Source organism: Macaca mulatta, chromosome 11 (genome assembly GCF_049350105.2).
Source record: "Macaca mulatta isolate MMU2019108-1 chromosome 11, T2T-MMU8v2.0, whole genome shotgun sequence".
In the NCBI taxonomy this organism is placed as follows: domain Eukaryota; kingdom Metazoa; phylum Chordata; class Mammalia; order Primates; family Cercopithecidae; genus Macaca; species Macaca mulatta.
Window position 1 is genome coordinate 57,863,887 of NC_133416.1, and position 25,686 is coordinate 57,889,572.

Sequence of the window (25,686 nt, forward strand, 5' to 3'; positions counted from 1 at the left end):
GTCAGGAGAATGGCGTGGACCCGGGAGGCAGAGCTTGCGGTGATCCGAGATCGCGCCACTGCACTGCAGCCTGGGCGACAGAGTGAGACTCTGTCTCAAAAAAAAAAAAAAAAAAAAAAAAAAAAAAAAAAAAAGGGCTTGCCTGGTGCCTGGCCTCGGAATAACAGGGGCAGGGCCTGCCCTTCCCTGAGAATTTCTGGTCAGTGGGTACAGAGTTTGAATGGTACTACCTGCCTGGTAAGAACTAAAATTAAAATGTGGCTTTAGGCTGATGACAACCCTGGGCACAAATGATCTCTGAAAGGATACAGACTCCGTGGGGGGTGGGGCTTAGCGTTTCCACAGAGAAAGATCCACTGAATGTGAGCTAATAGATAAAACCACTGTAGAAATAATCTACCGTGAGTGAGAGTGGAAAGAAAGCACCAAACACCACGATTAAGACCCTGAGCTCTGATTTGCTCAACACCTATCAGTGGCAGAGCTGAGATTACAGTCTAGAGCAGCCTGACTTTGAAAGCCCATTTCCTAGGTCACTTGGCATATTGCCTCTCATTCTGTCCTGTCCTCAAGTAAAGATTTTCTGGTTAGTTGTGGAGCTCTAACAATTGCTGCATATTTGATTTAGCTTTCAAATAGGCAGTAAATGAAAACAAATTTCTTTTTACCTCAATATTTTCAATAACAATTAGTTTTGTAAACTGTTTTTTTTTTTTTCATAGATGTGGGAAGATACTTAGAGAAACAGTGTTTGGAGATTCATTGTGGGTAGAGTGCCCTGGAGTAGTTACTAATAGTGAGTGCCCCTTCTCTCAGAAGTATCTCAGCTAGTCAGGTAACTCATGGACCTCTTGCCACTTAGCTCTCAGACCAATTTTTCAGTCCCTAGCCAGCTCTCTATACACACAGACAGATTGTTATGGAATGCCAGAAATATCTGGGGTAGTTCTGAAAGTCCCCCTAACCCTTGTCTGCTGAATCAGTTACCTGCTCCGGTTAGGTATAGTGTTTGATTAAGCTGCTCAGAATTTGTAGCTCAGGGTAGGTTCTGGTTGGCCCTGCTTCCAGAACTAACTTTTTGATCATCTTTTCTGTATATTCTTTTTTTGTTGTCATATTTTGGGAAGTGTTCTGCAATCTTTATGTGCTTTTATTCCTAGGCTGCCTTCTTGGGTCTCTAAAGATTTTCCTTCTTTAGCTTCAAATTTTTCCCTTGTCTACATAGAAACTTCCTTTGCCTTTCTTGAAGGTATTTCTGGAAGTCCTAAACTCCCCTAATCCACCAAGGCGAGATAAAATGACACTCTTCTGCCTGACAGTACCTCATCCCACTGAAACACACGTGCACACTTCTTTCCATGGGTTCTAGATCATATATTATTGTCCTGGTGGTGGTTTTATTTATTTATTCTTTGAAGTTCCTACTTGGCAGTCACCTCCCATTTCCTGGCCTAGTTCAGGTGACAAATATTGTAGTGGTTATTAGAATGAGTTCTTCATTTCAGTGAGTCTTGACTTACCTGCCATTCTAAGCTACAGTGTGGGCCTAATCTTGATATATGAACCCAGTTGTAGGAACTTAGTAGCAGGTACTGTCTTTCTAGGAGCTTGTCCAATTTACATAATATCCCTCAGGTGGACTGGCTCTTAGATGTTACTGTCCTGTTGCCAAGGCATATTTTCACCCTCATGAATCTTTTTGTTTTTGAGATGGGATCTCGCTTTGTTGCTCAGACTGGAGTGCAGTGACACGATCATAGCTTACCGCAGCCTAGATTTTCTGGGCTCAGGCGATCCTCCCGCCTCAGCGCCTGTAGGCCCAGCTACTCGGGAGGCTGAGGCGGGAGGATCGCCTGAGCCCAGGATGTCAAGACTTCAGTGAGCCATAATCGCACCACTGTGCTTCAGCCTGAGCAACAGAGCAAGACTCTGTTTAAAAAAAAAAAAAAAAAATTCCATCATTCCTCTCCCCTATTATCCTCTTCCTCCTAGATTTCCTCATAATCTCTCCCCCACCTTTTTCCGTCCCCAGGTAAACATTGATCTGTTTCCTGCCACTGTACATTAGTTTGCATATTCTTGAACTTTATACAAATAGAACCATACAGTCTTACTTACTTTGCAGGGGATGTGGATGCCTGGCTTCTTTCACTCTGTATAATTATTTTGAGAGTCATTCATTTTGTTGTGTAGATGACAAGAGTGGATCATTCCTTATTATTGCTGTAGGATATACTATAATTTGTTTATATAATCCTTTGTTGATGGACATTTGGGTTGTTTCTCATTTGTAGCTATTACAAATAAAGTCCTTATGAACATTCATGTACAAGTCTTTGTATAAATATATGCTTTCATTTCTCTTGAGTAAATACACAGGAGTGGAATGGATAAACAGTATAGTGTTTAAATTTTTTTTAAATAAACATTTTTAGATAATATATTTTCTAAAAGAACAGAGCCATTTCCTGTTCTTTGTTCAAAGAACACATGGCTGAGGAAGAAGAGTGCTACAGCAGCTAACAAGTTAGTAGGCTGGGCATGGTGGTTCATGCCTATAATCCCAGCACTTTGGGAGGCTGAGTTGGGAGAATCCCTTGAGCCCAGGAGTTCAAGAACAGCCTGGGCAACATGGCGTAATGTTCTCTCTACAAAAAAATACAAAACATTAGCTGGGCATGGTATTGCCTGCCTGTAGTCCCAGTTACTCAGGAGGCTGGGGTAAGAGGATCACTTGAGCCTGGGAGGGCAGGGCTGCAGTGAGCTGGGATTGCACCACTGCATTCCAGCCTGGGGACCAGAGCAAGACCTTGTCTCAAAAAAAAAAAAAAAAGTACTTAGCAAATTTAGCACTTTTCTTCCCTTAAAATCAGCAAGCTAAATGTTTTTGTTTATTGACTGATTGATTGATTGAGACAGGGTCTGGCTCTGTTGCCCAGACTGGAGTGCAGTGGCACAATTGTGGCTCAGTACAACTTCTGCTTCCTGGGCTCAGGCCATCCTCTCAAGTAACTGAGACTACAGGCACACGCCACCATACTTAGCTAAGTTTTGTATTTTTTGTAGAGACAGGGTTTTGTCGTATTGCCCAGGCTGGTCTCAAACTCCTGAGCTCAAGGAATCATCCGCCTCAACCTCCCAAACTGCTTGGGATTGCAGGTGTGAGCCAGTGCGCCTGGCCAACATGCTAATTGTTTATATGTTTACTAATTGGTTATAAATGGATTGTAGGCTTCTGGTGACCAGTATTCAATGGTGCCTTGTTAAAATCACAGCAGATTATAAACTGAAAGGCAAACTATGTTTTCAGAAGTGTTTTCTATTGTGTATTCGTTATATATAAGAGCTTAGGGGAGATGTTTTATTTATAAGTGATACCAGTCATGAGTTTATTTTTAATCAGAGCAGAATCAGTAAGAAAATGATAAATTTCTATTAATTTAATTTTGCCCAGATTTCTACAAATTCATAACAATTTCCTGGGTGACAAATTGCTTTTAAAATAGTAATATTTAAGGGAACTTATTTTGATTTTTAAAAAGATACAATCTCAGAGCAGTGCTACATTTTATGTAGGCTTCACCACATGATCATCTTTTAACTTTACCCAGCTAGTTTCTTCTCTGTGGCCTAGGGTGACTTAGTCATAGTAAGCACCTCATTTCTCAGGTGGCGTGATTTGGTATTATTTTCTTTTACCAACTGTTAGTTTCTGCCATCTTTCCTTTCATGTTTATAGGAAGAAATTAGCCATTTAAATTACTCTTAGGAAGAATTTCAGGTTGTTCCAAATCAAAAAGAAATACACACTCCTTTTAACCATTCTCCTGGGGATTAGAAGGGGCATTAATGTTTATTGGCCAGGTGCTATGGGCTGGCACTACTATGTATGCTTTCTGTACAGTGTCTTTGTTCATGGTCTCCCAGCTACGGTTAGGAAAAAGGCAAGTTTCCTTAGCTTGTCTTACAAGGCCCTTGGTGGCCCAGTGCTGCCTTACTTGTCTGGTCTCATCACCATGACTATCAGTCTTGCATCCTGTGCTCTGGCTAGCCTCTGTTTCTTTAATATCTTCAAAAAGTTTTCTGTCCCTTCTAAGCTTTCTCATGTGCAGCCCCCTCTACCTGACCGTGTACTTTCCCTACCTTTCATAACTAATTCCTACTTACCCATTAGGCCTTGGGTTAGGTCTTACTTCCTTGGGTGGCTGCCTTGATTCCTCTAACTCATCTCAGTCCCGTAAGAGTAGGGACTATGTCTTCTTGCCCAACTTTTTATTCCTACCAACTGATGTAGTGCTTAGTGTGTTTGTCAAATGGGCAAATAAGCAAACAGTCTTCTCAGATGGGTAATTTTATCCCCAAGTCACATAGCTAGTAAGAGGTGCATCCCAGACTTTGAATGGAAGACTGATACCAAAGCCATGTTTTTTCCACTATGCTAAGCTGCCCCATAGTTGTAAGTCATTAAACACTGAGGACTGGCAGACAAACAGGGTAATTGAATTGAAACAATATACCTAATTGCATGATTGATCCAATATAGAAACATAATGAAGGCCGGGCGCAGTGGCTCATGCCTATAATCCCAGCACTTTGGAAGGCTGAGGTGGGCGGATCACGAGGTCAGGAGATTAAGACCATCCTGGCTAACACGGTGAAACCTCGTCTCTACTAAAAATAGAAAAAATTAGCCAGGTGTGGTGGCGGGCACCTGTAGCCCCAGCTACTTGGGAAGCTGAGGCAGGAGAATGGTGTGAACCCAGGAGGCAGAGCTTGCAGTGAGCCGAGATCATGCCACTGCACTCCAGCCTGGGCAACAGAGTAAGACTCCCTCTCAAAAAAATTTAAAAATTAAAAAATTTTTTAAAAAAGAAACATAATGAAACCAATTTTACATAAACCTAATCATGAAAATACTGGTTTTACTGTCTTTTGAAAATTGAGTTATTATGATTTTAAACTTAAACAAATTAAAATACATGATACAGTAAAAGCAGCCTGCAAATCCAATGGAGATTGTGGAATCTTGAGATAAGTTACCTTGAAAATACTTTATTCTTAAGGTCAAATTCACCTGTCCTGTGGGCCCTATCCCGACTTCCTCCTTTTTTTTTTTTTTAACATGTTTGCTGAGACAGGAACATTTGCCTCCTGGGGTACAGTTGAAATGTTAGAATATTTTCTGCAAATTACACAAAATGCTTTTCCTTAAAGGGTTACAGATACGATTATTTCTTTTTTTCTTGAAATTTTCTTTTAATCACCCCCCTTTTACATGTTAGATCTCATTCTTCTTTATGGACCTCATCACTTTATCTCTTTGGGATCTGGTCACTGTTTATCTCTCCACCCTCATTTTTTTGCCTTACTCTTTAAAGTCTTTGGTCTATGTACAAAGAAGTACTTGAAATCCCTGACTCAGGTTGGTCCCCATCCTGTGAAATGCTTTGATAACTCCCATTTCTTAGCATCTGTTTTATCTTTTGAAATTATCTGTGGGCTTCTGTGTCTCCTGTAAGCCTTTTTAGGGCACTTACTGTGTCATAAGCACTCATACACTTCAAACCCCCAGGACTTGACATAGTTCCTGGCACATATTGTGATTAGTACTTTTTAAAAAGCAAAAACAATCCGTCTCAGGCCTCAGACCTCCCTCAATATGAAATAATAAGTTGGAGGTAGTACAGAACAAGAAGTAAGGGCATAGTCATTATATAACTCTCTGGGTATTTTTTGTTTTTGAGATCGAGTCTCACTCTGCCTCCCAGGCTGTAGGGCAGTGGTGCTATCTCTACTCACTGCAACCTCTGCCTCCTGGGCTCAAGTGATTCTCATGTGCTTCAGCCTCCCGAGTAGCTGGGATTACAGGTGCACACCACCATGCCCGGCTAATTTTTGTATTTTTAGTAAAGACGGGGGTTTCACCATGTTGCCCAGGCTGGTCTTGAACTCCTGACCTCAAGTGATCCATCCACCTCGGCCTCCCAAAGTACTGGGATTACAGGCCTGAGCCACTGCATCCAGCCCATTATTTTAACTTTCTCTCTTGCTCTGGGCCTGCAGAATTTGACTTCTGGATTAGATGAGTTTTTTGTGGTTCAGGTTCTCATTGTGAGGTGTCAGCAGTTTTCCAGCCCCATTAGTTATGTGTTTGGCTCTTTGAACCAAAGCAGAACATGAACCTACGGTGTCACCTGAGTTAGAGGAAAGGATTCTGCAGTACTAACCACAGAATGTTTAATTTTTAAAAACTGAATGAAATTCAATCCACAAATTGTAAATCATAACACCCAGAAATCATTTAGAAAGATTTATCTCACATTAGACCAAATGCCCTCTTTAACTGTGTGCTTCATAAGCTTACAACCCTGGAATAAATTCCTGACTTCTGTTTTCCCTGGCTTTTGCTTCCCTGTATTTGGTTGAGTTTCCCACCCCCCCGCACGCTTTTCTAATTTAGGCCTATTTCCCTGAAGTCAGAGCCAAACTGAATACAGACATCAGTGGATTTCTCACAATTCTTCTCCAGTTGAAAATTAAGGAAAGAAATCCTGATGCTGTGCCTTTTCCTGTCATGCATGGAAAGCTTACCTATGCCCCCTCACTGGCTGCCTTTTCTACTAAGGCCATGAATACCTCCAGGCTAAGGATTGTTTACACCACTTCATTCCCCAGCACCTAGCTCACTGTTTGGCACATATGTTTTTTGTTTTTTGTTTTTGAGATGGAGTCTCGCTCTGTTGCCCAGGCTAGAGTGCAGTGGTGCAATCGTGGCTCACCGAAACCTCTGCCTCCGAGGTTCAAACAATTCTCCTGCTTCAGCCTCCCAAGTAGCTGGGATTACAGGCACTCACCACTGTGCCTAGCTAATTTTTTGTATTTTTAGTAGAGATGGGGTTTCACCTTGTTGGCCAGGCTGGTCTCGAACTCCTGACCTCAGGTGATCTGCCTGCCTCAGCCTCCCAAAGTGCTGGGATTACAGGCATGAGCCACCATGCCCGACCTGAGACATACATTTTTAGCAGGAATTAAGTTTTTATGTCTCCCTGTCAAGATCATTTCCTTAGAGACGAATAAATACTTTGTCAAAATCAATGTAGCATCATATCACAAGTAGAGATTCAGGAAGACATATAAGTACTTCAGTATTATTTGAACATAAGTAGATGGACTAGAAAAATTTAGATACTGATTAAGCTTACAGCAGAAAAGCAGGGAATGAAGTTTAAATGTTTTGAAAGAGTTTAAAAGAAAACAATTAAAAATTACCTGTGGGGTTAGGCTATTTTATTTTTGTAGGCTTTGGTCCATAGACGTTTCCTTGAGATTCCTGAGAAACTTTACATATTAATCTAGCTTAAGAATGAGAATGTTTTGCTGGTGTCGAAACTGAATGTGTGACCAATGAGCAAAAACTGAAAAGTCTCTGTTCTAGGTAGGATCGAGAACTTCTTTTTTTCTAATTCCACACAGACACATCTTCGGCCTCTGAGGATGAGGGCTCTCTGAGACGCCAAGCTGCGCTCTCTGCTGCCTTGCAACAGAGCTTACAGAATGCTGAGTCCTGGATCAACCGTTCAATTCAGGGATCGTCCACTTCTTCATCCGCATCTTCTACGCTGTCCCACGGAGAGGTCAAAGGAACCAGTGGGTCTCTAGCTGATGTATTTGCCAATACTCGAATAGGTAGGAGCTGGATCTACCCAAGAAGTCTAAATTATATTCCATTTGGCTCCCAGTATCCAGGAAATAGTTTATGGTTTGTGTTAGGTTTTTCAGTATGGCCTAAAAAAAAGAATTAGAGAGAACATGACAGTTAATGAGGCAAAGAAGGAAACACCAGCAATACATTTGTCACAGGAATAATAGGTATCACCTGCATTGTTGGTGCGTAGTTTTGCCCACCTGAAGCCATAGCTATTTCCATAAGCAATACTCAAGCTGCAAGATATAACACCAGTCTCAGTGTGGAATTATCCCAGCTGAACAATATTCGATCTATTCAAAGGTTAAAATATGTAACATCTTAGATTTTTCCCAGGATTGTTATCTATATTCTGTTAAACCAAAAACACTAAACCTGAGCAAAATCTATGCTGAACCAATATCAGTGAGGCCTTTTGTCTTGACTGGATTTGTTGTCCTTGCTGCTGTGATATTGCTACACTGAAGTGTGCAGGCTGAGGATATTGGTACCCTGTGAGCTGCTATCGATACACTGCAGATACTACTGTATAGAGTGTAGCTTTTGCTTGCTCCTGCTTTATGTTTTGTGTGTGTGTGTTTTTTAAAGAGTTGTGATATCTGCAGATAAAGGTACAGCTCAGATCTGTTTTTGCTTAATTGGTTGTTACAAATTACATCAAGTAATATGTGTTAACATTATGTGTCTGTGATATCTTTCCCTTTTTTTCTCGGCAATCAGTGCAGTTTGGTGTCTTAATGTTCATCTTAGTGACCTGTCTGTATCACCTAATATATCTTTATTCTGTTAACTGATTTCTAAAAAAAGAAAGACTTGGAAAAATTTCAATTCAAGACTATAATTTTTAAAGAAATAGCTACCTTGAGGGTATGATTGCCCTCCTTAGAAACCCACATGCCAACAGCTGATGACTTGTCCTGCACGCTTAGCTCTGCCCTGCCCTGCCCTGCCCTGCCATTTCCTGAGCTTCCTGAAGCAGCTACAAAGATTTGAGTATCCACTACCTCTCCAGTTGTGGAGCAACAGAGCCATGGTTACTGAGGTTTTATCTCCACATCTGTCTAAAAAAGACCATTATTACTTGTTAAATATATTATCCTAATACCCAGTTAACTTTTACCTGAATTTTTGTTAACAAGAGGTTTCATCCAACCTTATATTTTTAATTGCTTCTACTACTCTGTGAAAAGTGATTGGTTCAGTTACTCACAGAAACCATTTTATCCACATTATTGCTTTTTGGATGTTTGTCTTAACAGTAGTAATTAATGTTCCTAATAGAAAAATTCAAAAATATAAGTAAAAGAAAAGTAAAATAACTATAATCCTACCTCCCATGGGTAATACTTTAGTGTTGTTACTGTAGTGTATATTCTTCTAGATTTTACTTACATATGTAAGATTTTGGTTTTGACTTTACAAAAATGAACTGTCCTAAACATAATGTTAATAGCCTGCTTTTCTTAGCAGTATGTGATGAACATCTTTTATATCATTACCATTACACTATTATTTTTATGGTTTCAGTATACACTATTGTGTGACAGTGGCAGTATTGCCACTTAATCGAACTTAGTGGATACTTCCAGAAGATACTTTGAACAAAAACCTGAATGTGGAAAAAGAAAAGAATAACAGAGGGCCGGGCGCAGTGGCTTACGCCTGTAATCCCAGCACTTTGGGAGGCCGAGGCAGGTGGATCATGAGGTCAGGTTTATTTGGTCCCTGGTTTATTTGGCTGTTCCTCTATTAAATAGTATCCAATATTTTGCTATTATAAAAACTGTTGGATTGAACATGCTGGAACACACAACTTTGTGCATTTGTCTGATTATTTCCTTAGGTTGTATTCCTATAAGTTTGAATTGCTGGACCAAATAAAAATGTCTGTTTTAATGCTTTTTGTTACCACATTATCCTACAGAAAGGTATACTAGAATATATGTTAGTATACTTAAAACTTTAAAGACTATTCGACTAGTAATTATAGACTTAAGGGGCATAGAGACCTTACCCCCAAATCTATTTTAGAAATTGTTTGTATTATGCTTTTTTCCTTTTTTAGTTTTACAAAAAACTTAGAAGAAAACATCTGGAGAAGTAAGAAGAAGGAAATTAGAGGGAGGAAAATATATGACTTACAAGAATCACAAAAAGCCACTAAAAACTATGTGGTGTTTTTTGTTGTTGTTACATGCCCCTGTTGCACAGGGATCTTTTCCAGTTTACTCATTCAGTTTCTCCATATTAAGAATCTTGAGACCTGGTGTGGTGGCACATGCCTGTAATCCCAGCACTTTGGGAGGCATTGGTGGGAGGATTGCTTGAGCCCAGGAGTTCGAGACCAGCCTCGGCAGCATGGCAAGACTCCATCTCTGCTAAAAATACAAGTATTAGCTGGGTGTGGTGGTGTGAACCTGTGGTCCCCATACTTGGGAGGCTGAGGTGGGAGGCTCACTTGAGCCCAGGAGGTTGAGGCTGTAGTGAGCTGTGATTGCACCACTGCATTCCTGGCTGGGCAACAGCGAGAGACCCTGTCTCAAAAATAAAAAGAATCCCTATGTGCAGTAGAGTAGAATAACACTATTTAGTCTCTACTTGGAGCAAGGGAAGAACCTTGTCTGTCAAGGAGATCCAAATTACTTATGGATTATTGTATAAAAGTTAAAAGTGAACTTTATCTAGGTTTTTTTTTTCATCTGGAAACTTGTGCAGTCTGACCCACTTTCAAGATATGAGTTTGGTCTTTGGTAGAAGGGGAAACATTCTAGATAAACTATCATCAAGAAATGTTCAGCCGGGCGCGGTGGCTCAAGCCTGTAATCCCAGCACTTTGGGAGGCTGAGACGGGCGGATCACAAGGTCAGGAGATCGAGACCATCCTGGCTAACACGGTGAAACCCCGTCTCTACTAAAAAATACAAAAAACTAGCCGGGCGAGGTGGCGGGCGCCTGTAGTCCCAGCTACTCGGGAGGCTGAGGCAGGAGAATGGCGTGAACCCGGGAGGCGGAGCTTGCAGTGAGCTGAGATCCGGCCACTGCACTGCAGCCCGGGTGACAGAGCGAGACTCCGTCTCAAAAAAAAAAAAAAAAAAAAAAAAGAAATGTTCAAAAGACTACAATATTAGTAGCCAGTTATGATCTTATTTGGTTCCATTTTGAGGTCCCTGCAAGTTTTATTATGATTATTCTATAACACTGGATTTCTACCAGCCTTTCTGTGTAGAAAATGATGTTTTGAGAAACACTGAATGTGTGATTTGATCTTACTAAGGCTACTCAAGTCTTACAAAATAATAATTTTGTAAAGCTGATATACCCTGACTTTACTTATTGTTCTCCCTTTGTGTCTTGCTAGTAGAATCTGATTTTTAAAGGTTGTTTTACAAGAGCCAGTACCCCCATTTATGTACTTTTCTTCCTTGTTAAAAAACAAAACCCCAAAGATTTAAAGGTTCTTAGTTTTGCTGCTAATATAAGTCTAAATTTTGTTTACTCCTCTCAGAGAATTTCTCTGCTCCTCCTGATGTCACTACAACTACCTCTTCCTCCTCCTCATCTTCCTCAATTCGCCCAGCAAACATTGACCTGCCCCCCTCGGGGATAGTTAAAGGCATGCACAAAGGATCCAACAGGTCCAGCCTTATGGATACAGCTGACGGTAAGGAGTTGTTTTTGGTAGCTCAATTGTAATGTAAACTAAACTAGAAAAATTCAAATTATGAACAATAGCTCCTAACTAGCCCAGCAGTTGCAGAACTACACTGTACTTGGCCCACTAATAACTAATCCTGGGTACCTTTTTTCCATCATCTGCACGGTGGCAGTATTGCCACTTAATCGAACTTAGTGGATACTTCCAGAAGATACTTTGAACAAAAACCTGAATGTGGAAAAAGAAAAGAATAACAGAGGGCCGGGCGCAGTGGCTTACGCCTGTAATCCCAGCACTTTGGGAGGCCGAGGCAGGTGGATCGTGAGGTCAGGAGATCGAGACCATCCTGGCTAATGTGGTGAAACCGCATCTCTACTAAAAATACAAAAAATTGGGCGGAGCTCGCAGTGAGCAGAGATCATGCCACTGCACTCCAGCCTGGGGAGACAGAGTGAGACTCCATCTCAAAAAAAAAAAAAAGAATAACAGAAAAGGAAGATTAGGTGAAATCCTTAAGCCATGTATTAATAATAGTACCATATTTGTTCTCTATTGTCATAAAACTTATTGTGTGCATGTTTGGTCTCCTCGAAAGAGAAGGAAACTGTGGACAAAGGCCAAATGGCCTTAGAAATGAAAGCTCCTGAGGGAACTGAGGAACTAAAATATCCTTACAGTCAACGAATTTTAACTTACCATTTTTTCCCTTATAGGTGTTCCTGTCAGTAGCAGAGTATCTACAAAAATCCAGCAGCTTCTGAACACTCTGAAACGACCCAAAAGGCCTCCCTTAAAGGAATTTTTTGTAGATGACTCTGAAGAAATTGTGGAAGGTAGTAGTAAAAATACCAAAAACATATATTCATTAAATAAATTTATCTTAAGCAGTTACTATGTGTCAGGTACTATAGGATTAAAGAATGAACAAGACACAATTCTTGGTTCAAAGAGTTCATCATTCTCTGCTCTTTTTTCCCTAATGATCATCTGTATTTTAGATCTTAGATGAAAATTAAGGAGGGAGGGAGGAAGAGGGAAGAAAGGCAAAGAGATAACCATGAAACATATAACTGTCTTTGGAAATAAACTCTTTGAAATTAGGAACTATCCCAAATACATGATTTTATGAGTTATTTATATTTGGCATTTTCTTGGATGTGGATATCAAATTCAACCTCAAAAGTTTGCCTACTCTTTTTTTCATATAATGTAGTCCTTTTGTGAATCAACCAATCGCTACATATATTTCTGCTTTCTACAAGACGGCGTGTTCGATGGTGAAAAGTTTCAAAGATTTATAAAAATACAGTTATTTCCTTCATGTTTACAGTTTAGACAGGTGCTAAAATATATCCATGTGAATAGCTAAGTATTAAGGATCTATCAGCCAATATAAGCACTTCTGAGAAGGGAAGAAATCAGTTCCATCTGGGTTAGGAAAGGCTTCACAGAGGAAGTTAACAGTGATTTATTCATTCAGTAATTTTTAAATTATGGATGAAATCATATATCTAGGATTTAATAGGGAAGGGGAATGGGTGTGAGTATGGATAAAATGAGAATGGCCATTTGATAAGTATAGAATGATGACAATAGATCTAGACAAATAGATCTACCTAAGAAAAGCTTTTGTTGAAAGAGCTAAGCCTTGGTAGCTTTGTAGTCTGTTTTTATGTCCTGAGACTAATAGTAATAGGTTTTGATCACATCAGCTTGTTAATAGAATTAGGTACATTGGTAGACTAGATCTGGTCTTAGCCCAATTTATGCCGCAGAAAGCAACCTGACATATGAGGTTAAGATGAGTATATGTTTCTTTAGGAATCACTAAACTCATTGAATGGTGGATGTCTTTCATGATGTACTGATGTTCAAGATGCCCATGCCAGCAAAAGCCTCTCCAGTGTTTCTAGCATTGATATTGACCAGGCACGTGAAGGTCAGGGTTTAACAGGAATCTTACCTGAAAAAATTGCATTGGCAGATTAGAACTAACAACTTTCCATTAATTACCAATATAAATGGGCAGTAGTTGCTTGTTTGAGTAATTGTTACATTTGGAAAAGAAAAATACCAGTATGTCTTTGGAAATCTGAAAGAGCATGCCCCAGAATCTGCATTGAAGCCTAATGGACAATGGTGATAATGTCAGCTTTCATGGCCAGAAACAATGCCTACTCTATACATAGTCTGTCCAAACAAATAAAATACTTATTTAGAAACACTCGTGTTTTGTTTTTTTTTTTAGTTAATCTGGTGGTTTAGGGTCTGGGAATATACAAAGCAGAAGGACAGTTGAAACATTTATTATTTACCCTAAGGCAGCAAATTAGGGAGTGAAACTATTTCATGAATTTTATGTTAGTAGAAAAATGAATCAAGGCATCTTAAGTACAATCCCCAGATTTGTCATTGAGCTGTATAAAATATCATTTATTTCATATTTCATTTGCCCATCTAAGATTTGTTTCTCATTCTGTCCCTTCTCCCTTTCGTGCCTCTTTTCCTCCTCTCTTGTTCACCTGGCTAATTCCTGCTCATCCTTTAAGACTCAGCTCAGACATTTCCTCCTCCAGGTGGAGACGTGCCCCACTTCTGCCCTCCTTGTCCATGCGTCTGTCACGCACTGCTCATGTTTTCCTAGCCTTAGCGCTGAGTCTGTGTGTGTTTGTGTCCCCTGGTGCACTCTGGATACTCCACAAGAACTCAGATTCCATATTCCTTACACCAGGCACTTACTAGGCATAATGTTTGTTCAAAGAATTATGTGTGCAGCATTTATTTTCTCAATGTTTATCATATCCTGTGAACATAATTGGCACTCAGTAAATACTTGACTTTTTGTTGCACGTGTAAATTATCTTTCCTGCTACGAAAATGCAGGATTTGACTGGGCGCAGTGACTCACACCTGTAATCCCAGCACTCTGGGAGGCCGAGGCGAGTGGATCACCTAAGGTCAGGAGTTCAAGACCAGCCTGGCCAACATGGTGAAACCCCGTCTGCTAAAAATACAAAAATTAGCCAGGCATGGTGGCGGGCACTTATAATCCCAGCTACTTGGGAGACTGAGGCAGGAGAATTGCTTGAACCCAGGAGGCAGAGGTTGCAGTGAGCCAAGATTGCTCCTCTTCACTCCAGCGTGGGCGACAGAGCAAGACTCCATCTCGGGGAGAAAACAAAATGTAGGATTCTTTTTTTGATTTTTATTGTTTGAATAATGCTTGTTCATTTTAGAAAAATTAAGAGGATTTTTGTTTTATCTGTAAAAGGATATGAAATATTCACCCCCAATCTCTGGAATAAGCATGTTAATAATTAGCTCCCCCCTAAACACACACCCAAATTCAATTCAGCTGACATTATTGAACAACCTTGAAGTATTAGATACTATAGGCAGTAAGGGGAGTAAGAGCCACCCCTTTCCTCAAGAAGCCATCAGCCTTTGTGGGGGAAAACTTGTACACTAAAAGGAGTCCTTGAGGATCCTCAGTGCTTTCCTAAGGGCAACGTGGGAGCACTAAGGAAGCAATAGTCTCCTCAGGGAGTAGTTGGGAATTGTTCCCAGAGAATGTGCTGTTTCAGCCGAGTCCTGAAAATGATGAGGAAGAGTTCACCAGGAGGCAAAGGGATTGGCCATAGGAGATGAGTGCAGAGGTGTGGAGACATGGGATATTGTGGTTTATGCCCATTACCTGTTGGAGTGAAGTAATGACCCTGAGGTATAACTGTTACTATCTCCATTTTACAGATGAGGAAAGCCAAGCTCAGGTAAATCAATTTGCCTAGGGTAATGCTAGTAAAAAGTCAATGTAAACTTGGGCTTTCTGACTCACAGTGTAATGCTTTCTCATTAAACATAATCTGGTATAGTAGAACCTGGCTGTCTCACACTGGACACAAACTGTAAAGATTTAAAAACAAATTTGCCAAAAATTGTGAAATTGCTACAAAAAATGTATATTTTGTGCTATTCTATATATGCAGTGATTTCCTTTGTCAGGGTCAGGATTTGTTCATTGCATAGAATATATTGAATATGATTTCACATTTAAGTGGAAAATTGAATTAAGGCCCAGTTTGTGGACCACCATTTCTAACCATGTCCTTTCTCAAAGTGAGTTTAAACCAGATAAATATGAAATGAAAAGGAAGATGCAGTTGCGATTAGAGACCTAAGTTGTGTTCACTGGTATTTGTACTCATTTCACCCACTGGTCTTTTCCTGGTGCAGTACCTCAGCCAGACCCTAACCAGCCCAAGCCGGAGGGACGGCAGATGACCCCTGTGAAAGGAGAGCCTTTAGGAGTCATCTGTAACTGGCCTCCTGCTCTTGAATCTGCCCTGCAGCGCTGGGGTACCACTCAAGCAAAATGCTCCTGTCTGACTGCACTGGACATGACAGGGAAACCAGTTTACACTCTTACATATGGTGAGTCTGCAAGATTCCAGATCCTTCTCTCCGAGAGTTCTTCAGAATATCATGGGTAGCGTTTTTATCTAGATACTTAGCAGTTGCTGGCCATTATGTTTCAGTAGATTTTTTTCAATAATTTAAAAGGATCCTAAGTTCTAAGTAAAGCTATTGCCAAATATTTTCATTTGCTAAAGCGATATTTGCAAGTCAGCTAATATTTAAAAGGCAGCAAAAAGAAGAGAGACTTTGGCCGGGCGCGGTGGCTCAAGCCTGTAATCTCAGCACTTTGGGAGGCCGAGACGGGCGGATCACGAGGTCAAGAGATCGAGACCATCTTGGCTAACCCGGTGAAACCCCGTCTCTACTAAAAAAATACAAAAAAGAAATTAGCCGGGCGAGGTGGCGGCACCTGTAGTCCCAGCTACTCGGGAGGCTGAGGCAGGAGAATGGCGTGAACCCGGGAGGCGGAGCTTGCAGTGAGCTGAGATCCGGCCACTGCACTCCAGGCTGGGCGACAGAGCCAGACTCCGTCTCAAAAAAAACAAAACAAAAAAAAAAAAAAGAAGAGAGACTTTGCACATCCATAGATGTTTTAACATTACAAGAGGATTTTAGAAAAACATTTGGTCAGTATTAATGATGTATGGTGAAAATCAGATGGTTTTATCTAACAATTGAAACTGATTACTTGTTAAATCTTTATTCTATCCTGCTTCTTGATTATAATAGGCACAAAATTCTGTAATGAACAAAGAATGAGTACTTTTCCATTTAATTTTGCATACCAGCTAAAATTTTTCTTTTTAAAATAACTTCAAGGAAAAATGGGGTCAACCCTGGGCTATGAGATTTTGTACTAGTTTATTCAAAAAGATTCCTTTTCTCCTTTGCAAGTGGAGCACAGTGTCCATAGACCTAGATAGAAAATAATCTTTGAGGAAAAACAAGGTTTTATTTAAAGAATTACACAGGTTGACATAGTTTAAACTTTGGATGCCCCTCTGAATAAATTGTATATAAAATAACATAGCTATTTAAAATAACATAATTTTCCTTTTGCTTATCTCATAATCTAAAATAAGAATTTCTAAGGGTGGTGGAGGGGAGGGAATAGGAAAAGAAAAGTATTTTTTGTTTTTGCCAAAATTGTTTTAACATTCACCTCAGAAGCTATATATACATTTCATTCATATAAGCCTTAAAGAAAGCGTTTAGCTGGCCAAATCTTTGTATGTTTGTTTAACATCTATGAATACAGCCACATGTTCATACAGATAATTTCCATTTTAGTGTTTGTTTTCACTAAATTACAGCATTATGGAATGTTCAATCATTTGAGTCATGCTTTTGCTTTGCAGTTTCCTCAAGTGTCTGATACCACCTATGTGAATGGTTTTTCAGAAAAAGTTTAGAACATTTCTGAAGATATTTGTAAATTTTTTAAAAAGCTGGCCAGGCACGGTGGCTCATGCCTGTAATCCCAACACTTTGGGAGGCTGAGACAGGTGGATCACCTGAGGCCAGGAATTTGAGACCAGCCCAGACAACATGGCAAAACCCTGTCTCTATTAAAAATACAAAAATGAGCCAAATGTGGTGACACGCACCTGTAGTCCCAGCTACTTGGGAGGCTGAAGCGAGATTACTCTAACCCGGGAGACAGAGGTTGCAGTGAGCCGAGATCACACCACTGCACTCCAGCCTGGGCAACAGAGCGAGACTCTGTCTTTTTTTTGTTTGTTTGTAAAAAAAAAAAAAAAAAAGAAAAAAAAGCTTAGAACAGAAGTAGCCTTCTGATTTTCAGTCTTATAATTAAAAATATTGTTTTCCTCCCTTTCAGTGTGATCAGTTTACATCAAATTATTTCTAAGGATATGCAGATTATTTCAGAAAAGAATTTGAAATATTATGTAAACCAGGATGAGCATCTGGTGATGTTTTATTTCTGTTTCAAGGCATGACTGGCTTTTGTAAACTAGAATGAATATAAAGCTTTTGTGGGGAGGCCTACTGTGTGTTGGGAGGTGAATGATACTCATCTAACCCATCATTTGGTAGTGACCATTGTCTCATTGACTATACTGATGATCTGAATGTTGTTTCATTGAGGTAGACCTGTTTTGTTTTTTTCTGTAAGACTTTTTTTTTCTTTTTTTTCAGGAAAGTTGTGGAGCAGAAGTTTAAAGTTGGCCTACACACTTCTTAATAAACTGGGGACCAAAAATGAACCTGTGTTAAAACCTGGAGACAGGGTAATTGGCATTTTGGTTTTAGGGAGGTGGTGTTTACTGTTTTCTAATATGCTAATATTCTAATATTCTGGAGTTTTAATATACAACAGGAAAACTTACATAACTCTTATTTTTGGAAAAATAAAAGTGGTTTGGTTCCAACCCAGGTTAGCCCAATTCTCATATTCCTGGGTTGAAGGAAATTCACATGTCCTTTCCTGTAGCTGCCAGTCAGTAGTCTCTTTAGGTGCTAATAAAAAGAAAGAGAAACCTTAGTCTTTCCAGAAATAAATATTTGAATCTTTAGACAACAAGAAAACAGCAACAAAATTTGCTCTTTGATTTTTTTGTTTTTATTTTTCCTCCTCTTTACAAAATGCCTCAAACACGGACTGGGTGCAGTGGTTCACACCTGTAATCCCAGCACTTTGGGACATGAGGTGGGAGGATCACTTGAAGCCAGGAGTTTTAGACTAGCCTGGGCAACATAGTGAGACCCCATCTCTACAAACAAATTTTTTAAAAAATTAGCTGGGCGTGGTGGCATGCACCTGTAGTCCCAGCTGCTCGGGAGGTTAAGGTGGGAGGATTGCTTGAGCCCAGGAGTTCAAGGCAGCAGTGAGCCATGATCTTGCCACTGCATTTGTGTGGGCAACAGAGTGAGACCCTAACAACAACAACAACAAAGCCTCATACATCTTTTAAAACATTTTTCTGTGGTTTTATGTAAAAAGAGAGGAAGATTCATGTTACTTTTAAGAAAATACTAATTGGGCCGGGCACAGTGGCTCACTCCTGTAATCCTAGCACTTTGGGAGGCCAAGGCGGGCAGATCACCAGGTTAGGAGATCGAGACTATCCTGGCTAACACGGTGAAACCCTGTCTCTACTAAAAATACAAAAAATTAGCTGGGCGTGGTGGCGGGCGCCTGTAGTCCCAGCTACTCGGGAGGCTGAGGCAGAAAAATGGCGTGAACCCTGGAGGCAGAGCTTGCAGTGAGCCGAGATTGCGCCACTGCACTCCAGCCTGGGCAGCAGAGTGAGTCTCTGTCTCGAAAAGAAAAAAAAAAAAGAAAAGAAAAAACTAATTGACATAGTTTTATTTCTCCTTTAATTTGAGGGGACATTAAACTGTTTTTTTAATTTTTGAAGATGTTTTTCCTATATGATTACTTTTTACCATTACTTTTCATTTGGAATTCATAGAATGAAACACCAACTACACAATAGACTTATTTTGATTGGGCTTATGATTATGGAATCTCCTAAACTAAGCCTGTTGAAAATACTTTTGCATTGTGACAAAGGGCACATAAAGCATGACTTTTACTTATAAATGTGACACATGAGTGTTTCCTTGTCCTCCTGAACCCTAAGCGGATGATTTTGTGTCTCCCTAGCAACATGGACACTGTGCAGGAAGGAAATGGGTTGTTTAAATGTCTTGTGGAATTAATTTTCCAGAACCCTAGGAAAATTCAAAAGTTGAAAAGCGAACTTCTCTTGGGAGTGAGTTAAGAGTATTTGAAAGCAAAAGAAGGGGAAACAGCCGGGCGCGGTGGCTCACGCCTGTAATCCCAGCACTTTGGGAGGCCGAGATGGGCAGATCACGAGGTTAGGAGATTGAGACCATCCTGACTAACATGGTGAAACCCCGTCTCTAGTAAAAATACAAAAATTAGCCGGGCGCGGTGGCGGGCGCCTGTAGTCCCAGCCACAGGGGAGGCTGAGGCAGGAGAATGGCGTGAACCCGGGAGGCGGAGCTTGCAGTGAGTGGAGATCGCGCCACCGCACTCCAGCCTGGGCGACAGAGCGAGACTCCGTCTCAAAAAAAAAAAAAAAAAAAGAAGGGTAAACAAGTCTCATGATGTAATTAACTTTCAAATGTTAATCTGTGAGTATCCAAGCCAAGTAACAAACTCCGCAGTGGTAGTGACTTTTGTGTTTTTGCATTCCTGGAGTGAATTAGGAAAAGTCACTTATCTCTGTGATGTGTTACAGGTGAGATCACAGGTTTGAACTTATTATAGAGGTTTCACGGTTTATGTTCTATTAATGAATTAACTGCATATCCATACGATTTCTGCCAGTATTGCTTACACCTATTACCAAATGCCCTCCTGCTAGAAACATTTGCATTGTTGGGTAAGGGAACAAGGATTAATACAGTGAATTAGAGAGTAAGAAAACTGGTCGGGCGCGGTGGCTCACACTTGTAATCCCAGCACTTTGGGAGGCTGAGGCGGGCAGATCACGAAGTCAGGAAATCAATCGAGACCATCCTGGCTAACATGGTGAAACCCCATCTCTACTAAAAATATTTAAAAATAGCCAAATATGGTGGCGGGCACCTGTAGTCTCAGCTACTCGGGAGACTGAGGCAGGAGAATGGTGTGAAACAGGGAGGCGGAGCTTGCAGTGAGCCGGGATCGCGCCACTGCACTCCAGCCTGGGCGACAGAGTGAGACTCCGTCTAAGAAAAAAAAAAAGAGTAAGAAAACTTCTGTTGGCCCTAACATGGTGATCAAGTCAATCCACAGTTGTAGGCTCTCTCCAGAGATGTAAAGTTTATTCTTTAATATGCTGTTCTATCTGGAGAGATCCATTACATTTATTTTATTGTCTTAGCCCTACACTAAAGTAAATTGCCTTGGGTTTCCTAATTAACTTAATGCTTAAGATGGTTTGTTTTTGCTAAATCACCAAAAGGATTAAGTGAAAAATTGTGATGAGGATGAGGATGAATGCATTATAGTATAGTACACAAAGTGTGTAGTATAATCATGGGCACGTTGGAGATCTTTTTAGATGTGTGTCTCTATCTCAGTAACTTAATTTCCTTTTGAGCAGATGGCTGTTAAATAGTTTGATTTATTGTGTTCATGATAAATATTATATACTTAGACAGTGACATTGAAAGCATTAGTATGGTTTTATTCCTCTGTTAAACTGAATGTCATTATGAATTTTAGGTAGCCCTGGTTTACCCCAACAATGATCCAGTCATGTTTATGGTGGCTTTTTATGGATGTCTCCTGGCAGAAGTGATTCCAGTGCCTATAGAGGTACCTCTTACCAGAAAGGTAACATTGCTAAATTTAAGAGGAATGTAGCCTGATGTGACATGGCAGGCATTGGGTTCTTGGATAGATGCAGTCACAACATTAAAAACTCTTCGACCATTTTTGGAAGTACTCAGCTTCACTTTCTAAAAACATGAAATTTGTAGAAAAAGTATTTATTAAATATTTACAAGTTTTATGCAAATAACATATTTACAATTAAGATAGAATTTATATAGTATTGTATATCATTTAAAATACCACTGGGATGAGGCTGGGCACAGTGGCTCATGCCTGTAATCCCAGCACTTTGGGAGGCTGTGGCGGGTGGATCACGGGGTCAGGAGATCGAGACCATCCTGGCTAACATAGTGAAACCCCGTCTCTACTAAAAATACAAAAAAATTAGTTGGGTGTGGTGGCAGGCGCCTGTGGTCCCAGCTACTCGGGAGGCTGAGGCAGGAGAATGGCGTGAACCCAGGAGGTGGAGCTTGCAGTGAGCTGAGATCACGCCATTGTACTCCAGCCTGGGCGACAGAGCAAGACTCCGTCTAAATAACAAATGAGCAAACAAACAAACAAATAAATAAATATCACTGGGGCGACTAGACATGGTGACTCACACCTGTAATCCTAGCACTTTGGGAGGTTGAGGTGGGCAGGTTGCTTGAGCCCAGGAGGTCGAGACCAGCCTGGGCAACATAGGGAGACCCCATCTCTACAAATAATAAAAAAACTAGCCAGGCATGGCGGTGTGCACCTGTAGTCCCAGCTATTTGAGAAGCTGAGGTGAGAGGATTGATTGAACCCAAGAGATTGAGGCTGTAGTGACCTGTGATCACGCCACTGTACCCTAGCCTAGGCAACAGGGCAAGCAAGACTGTGTTTCAGATATAAAATAAAATATCATGGGGGCATACTTGACTTTCAACACTGATCATTTATAAAGAATCCCACTCTTGCTTCAGAGGCTATAGATAATGCACATTTATAGTAGTTGAGACCTTTTTGTAAAGAGATTTCCTCTAACTGTATCATATGACCTAGGATTTCCATTAGGTGGAAAGTGATGGTGTGATGACGTGTTACTTCTCTGGATTGTAAGATTTTACTTTGACAATACATCAGCCCAACTAAAATGAAGCATATGTAACAGATTTCCATGTTTGAGTGATTTCTCCATGAGCCACTTGATGCTAATTTTGTCATGCAGTTTATTTCTGAGGGCTGATGTCAAAGATGAATATGGTGGAGGATGTGGATTTATAAATAGAAATTGGCCAGGTGCGGTGGCTCACACCTGTAATCCCAACACTTTGGGAGGCCGAGGTGGGTGGATCACCTGAGGTCAGGAGTTTGAGACCAGCCTGGCCAACATGGTGGAACCCCATCTCTACTAAAAATACAGAAATTATCCAGCTGTGATGGCACAAGCCTGTGATCCCAGCTACTCAGGAGGCTGAGGCCGGAGAATCGCTTGAACCTGGGAGGCGGAGTTTGCAGTGAGTCGAGATTGTGCCACTGTACACCAGCCTGACAAAGCAAGAGCTTGTCTCAAAAAAATAAAAGAAGAAATCAGCCAGGCCGCGGTAGCTTTTGCCTGTAATCCTAGCACTTTGGGTGGCCGAGGCGGGTGGATCACTTGAGGTCAGGAGTTCAAAACCAGCCTGGCCAACATGATGAAACCCCATCTCTACTAAAAATACAAAAATTAGCCGGGTATGATGGTGCACTCCTATAGTCCCAGCACTTGGGAGGTTGAAACAGGAGAATAGCCTGAACCCAGGAGGTGGAGGTTGTAGTGAGCCGAGATCGTGCCACTGCACTCCAGCTTCTTGGAGTGCAGTGATAGAGAGGGGCTCCATCTCAAAAAAAAAAAAAAAGAAAAGAAAGAAAAGAAAAAGCATTTCTGAAAGGAATAAAAAACAAATTGATAACATCCCCAGAACTATAGTTGTTGGGATGTAGTATCCTTAATTTGATCAGGAAATCATATGGTTGTTCTTAAATTATTAAGTTGGCAGAATTTGTGTGGTTTCATAATGATACTTGTAAGACGATATTTTAATGGAAATGCTTTAGACTATATCTTTTGTTGTTTTTGCTGCTGTTGTTATGTAAGGCTTAAATCTATCCCCTTTAATACAGAAAAACAAAAGGAGTATACGGATTTGGTATATCCATCCATTAACTTTCATTGTCAGCTTGGACATTTAGTATCTGTTTACATTATTTTGTTCATACCTGACTTGCTTTTCTCTTGAATTTTGGGGTGAGGCTAGGGGAAGATAGGCATGTTAGCATTTATTTAATTTGCTGGAAACTAAAAGAGGATCGTTGCTGATTCTTTAATAAAATGGTTACATTTGTCTGATAAGATGTATCATTAGTAATGTCTGGTTAATACTTGATTTGTGCTCAGGAAATGTTTGTATTGTAGAAATTATTTGGAAGAACACATTGTCATTGGATTTTGACAATTGCCAGATATTGGTGGGGCTCCATGAATGTTATCACACACACAAAGTGCCAGAGCATTACTAAGTGTAAGATGTGGGCATGAGTGTACTCACATTTGCTTCCCTACCTATGTTCATTATCATTTCTCCACAGGATGCTGGAGGTCAGCAGATTGGCTTCTTGCTAGGAAGCTGTGGTATTGCCTTAGCTCTTACCAGTGAAGTTTGTCTAAAAGGACTGCCAAAAACCCAGAATGGAGAAATTGTACAGTTTAAAGGTTAGTAATATTGTACCTGAATTATCAGTTAAAAGTTAAAACTGAGTGCTTTAATTAGCTTTTTAATTTAGTAATAGCTAGGTACTTTACATATAGGTTCTATTTAGTTCTCATGTTCTTATGAAGTAGGTACCACTATTATCCCCATTTTACAAGTAGGAAACTGAGAAACAGAGAGGTTAAATAACTTGCCCAAAGTCACAGCTAATAAATGACAAAGCAGCAATTTGAACCCAAATCTGTCTGATTCCACAGCCCACACCCTTAACCTTTATGCCGATGGTTGAAAAAAGCTACCACTCTGTACATTAAAGCTAAATGCTACATGTAGAGACAGAGGATAGACCACTAACCTCAGTGGACTTCCACTGCCAAATGGACCTCCCAGTTGTTGAGGTAATGTCAAGGCCTGGAATTAGCATGTGGAACGATTGTACTTTTGAAAGAAGGTATAATTGTCTGGTGATTTCCCACTAAAAACTAATAAAAACTAAGTATGTTATTGATTATAAAATGATCTTAATTTGGTCTCTTGATATTTAAAATGACCAGTTCAGTGTGAATTCCTTCCCTGATGGCTTAGGTAATTCAGTTTTCACTTTGGGTTTGATTTAGGTTGGCCCCGGCTCAAATGGGTTGTAACAGATTCCAAGTACCTTTCAAAGCCCCCGAAAGACTGGCAGCCACACATCTCACCTGCTGGGACAGAACCGGCGTACATTGAGGTAAGTCCTAAGATGTAAAATACGCTTTCAGGCTTTTCCTTTGGCTTCACTTGCTGCCTTTCAAAATATAAAACTAAATTTTTGCAATGTTAATGTTAGAAGATCCTCCTGCTTTGTGAGATTTCCATCTTTTGGCTTGTAAAGTGCCTTGTAGTAGATCTTCTATCTTAATTATTTTGATCATAAATATACATTCAAGAAAATGACAGCAAAAAAAAATGATTCTTCATGTAAGAAAGTTACGGAAGACTTTAGGGAAGTACAGACGTTTAGGAAATGATGTACTGGCAGAGAAATTTCTCTGCTGCTTATTTAGAGAGGTTGGGGATAAGAGAACGGAGAAATGAGAAGGGAAAATAGCTCTGCTTAAAAGAACAGATTAGTAGATGAAAGATAAAGAGCAAGAAGAAACAAATGGCTGGAAGGTTTGATATTGAGGTTGGTGTAGGAATGAAGTTGGCAACATGATCCCATTGAAGGATTAAGCAAATCCAAGTGTACACCAGGTACCAGGCTGAATGATTTAAGTGCATTTTCTCATTTAGTCCTCACAAGTACCCTATGAGGTTTGGATTATTATTAAACTTGCTTTATAGATGAGGAGACTAAGACTTAAAAGAACTTCAGTAGCTGACCAAAGGCCACATGACTCAAAAATGGCAGAGGTAGACTCAACAGTCAGGTCTAACTCTAAAAGCCGTAGCCTTCACCACTCTGCATCCTGCCTGAGACATATGCTCACCAATTGTTAAGTTAATGAACAGGCAAATCAATAAATTTGTTTTTCAAGATTTGGGGGAAAATCATCTAACGTTGAACACTGTGATGATACCAAGTAGAGAGAACTTAAATAATTTTGGCTATAGAAAAGAGAGGCTGGGAGAATGAGTTCATGCCCTTTGCAGGGACATAGATGAAGCTGGAAGCCATCATTCTCAGCAAACTAACACAGGAACAGAAAACCAAACACCGTATGTTCTCACTCATAAGTGGGAGTTGAACAATAGGAACACATGGACGCAGGGAAGGGAACATCACACACTGGGACTTGTCAAGGGGTGGGGGGCAAAGGGAGGGAGATTGTTAGGACAAATACCTAATGCATGCGGGTCTTAAAACCTAGACGACGAGTTGATAGGTGCAGCAAATCACCAT

General features: G+C 40.3%; 1 protein-coding gene across 4 annotated transcripts in view; it reads left to right on the forward strand.

The window, feature by feature from the left end:
• Positions 1 to 25,686, forward strand: part of DIP2B (disco interacting protein 2 homolog B) — a 269,702-nt gene that overhangs the window by 169,494 nt on the left and 74,522 nt on the right. For 3 of the 4 annotated variants that reach the window (XR_013401070.1, XM_077954195.1, XM_015151712.3), the window contains exons 5-12: positions 7,474 to 7,686; positions 11,211 to 11,366; positions 12,074 to 12,193; positions 15,594 to 15,791; positions 17,937 to 18,028; positions 20,980 to 21,090; positions 23,683 to 23,806; positions 24,422 to 24,531. Coding sequence is in view for 3 of the 4 variants with exons in the window: in XM_077954195.1 (XP_077810321.1) it covers positions 7,474 to 7,686; positions 11,211 to 11,366; positions 12,074 to 12,193; positions 15,594 to 15,791; positions 17,937 to 18,028; positions 20,980 to 21,090; positions 23,683 to 23,806; positions 24,422 to 24,531 (1,124 nt within the window). In the remaining variant the exon portion in view is untranslated. The remainder of the gene's footprint in view (positions 1 to 7,473; positions 7,687 to 11,210; positions 11,367 to 12,073; positions 12,194 to 15,593; positions 15,792 to 17,936; positions 18,029 to 20,979; positions 21,091 to 23,682; positions 23,807 to 24,421; positions 24,532 to 25,686) is intronic. The other variant, XM_077954197.1, reaches the window with a different exon arrangement.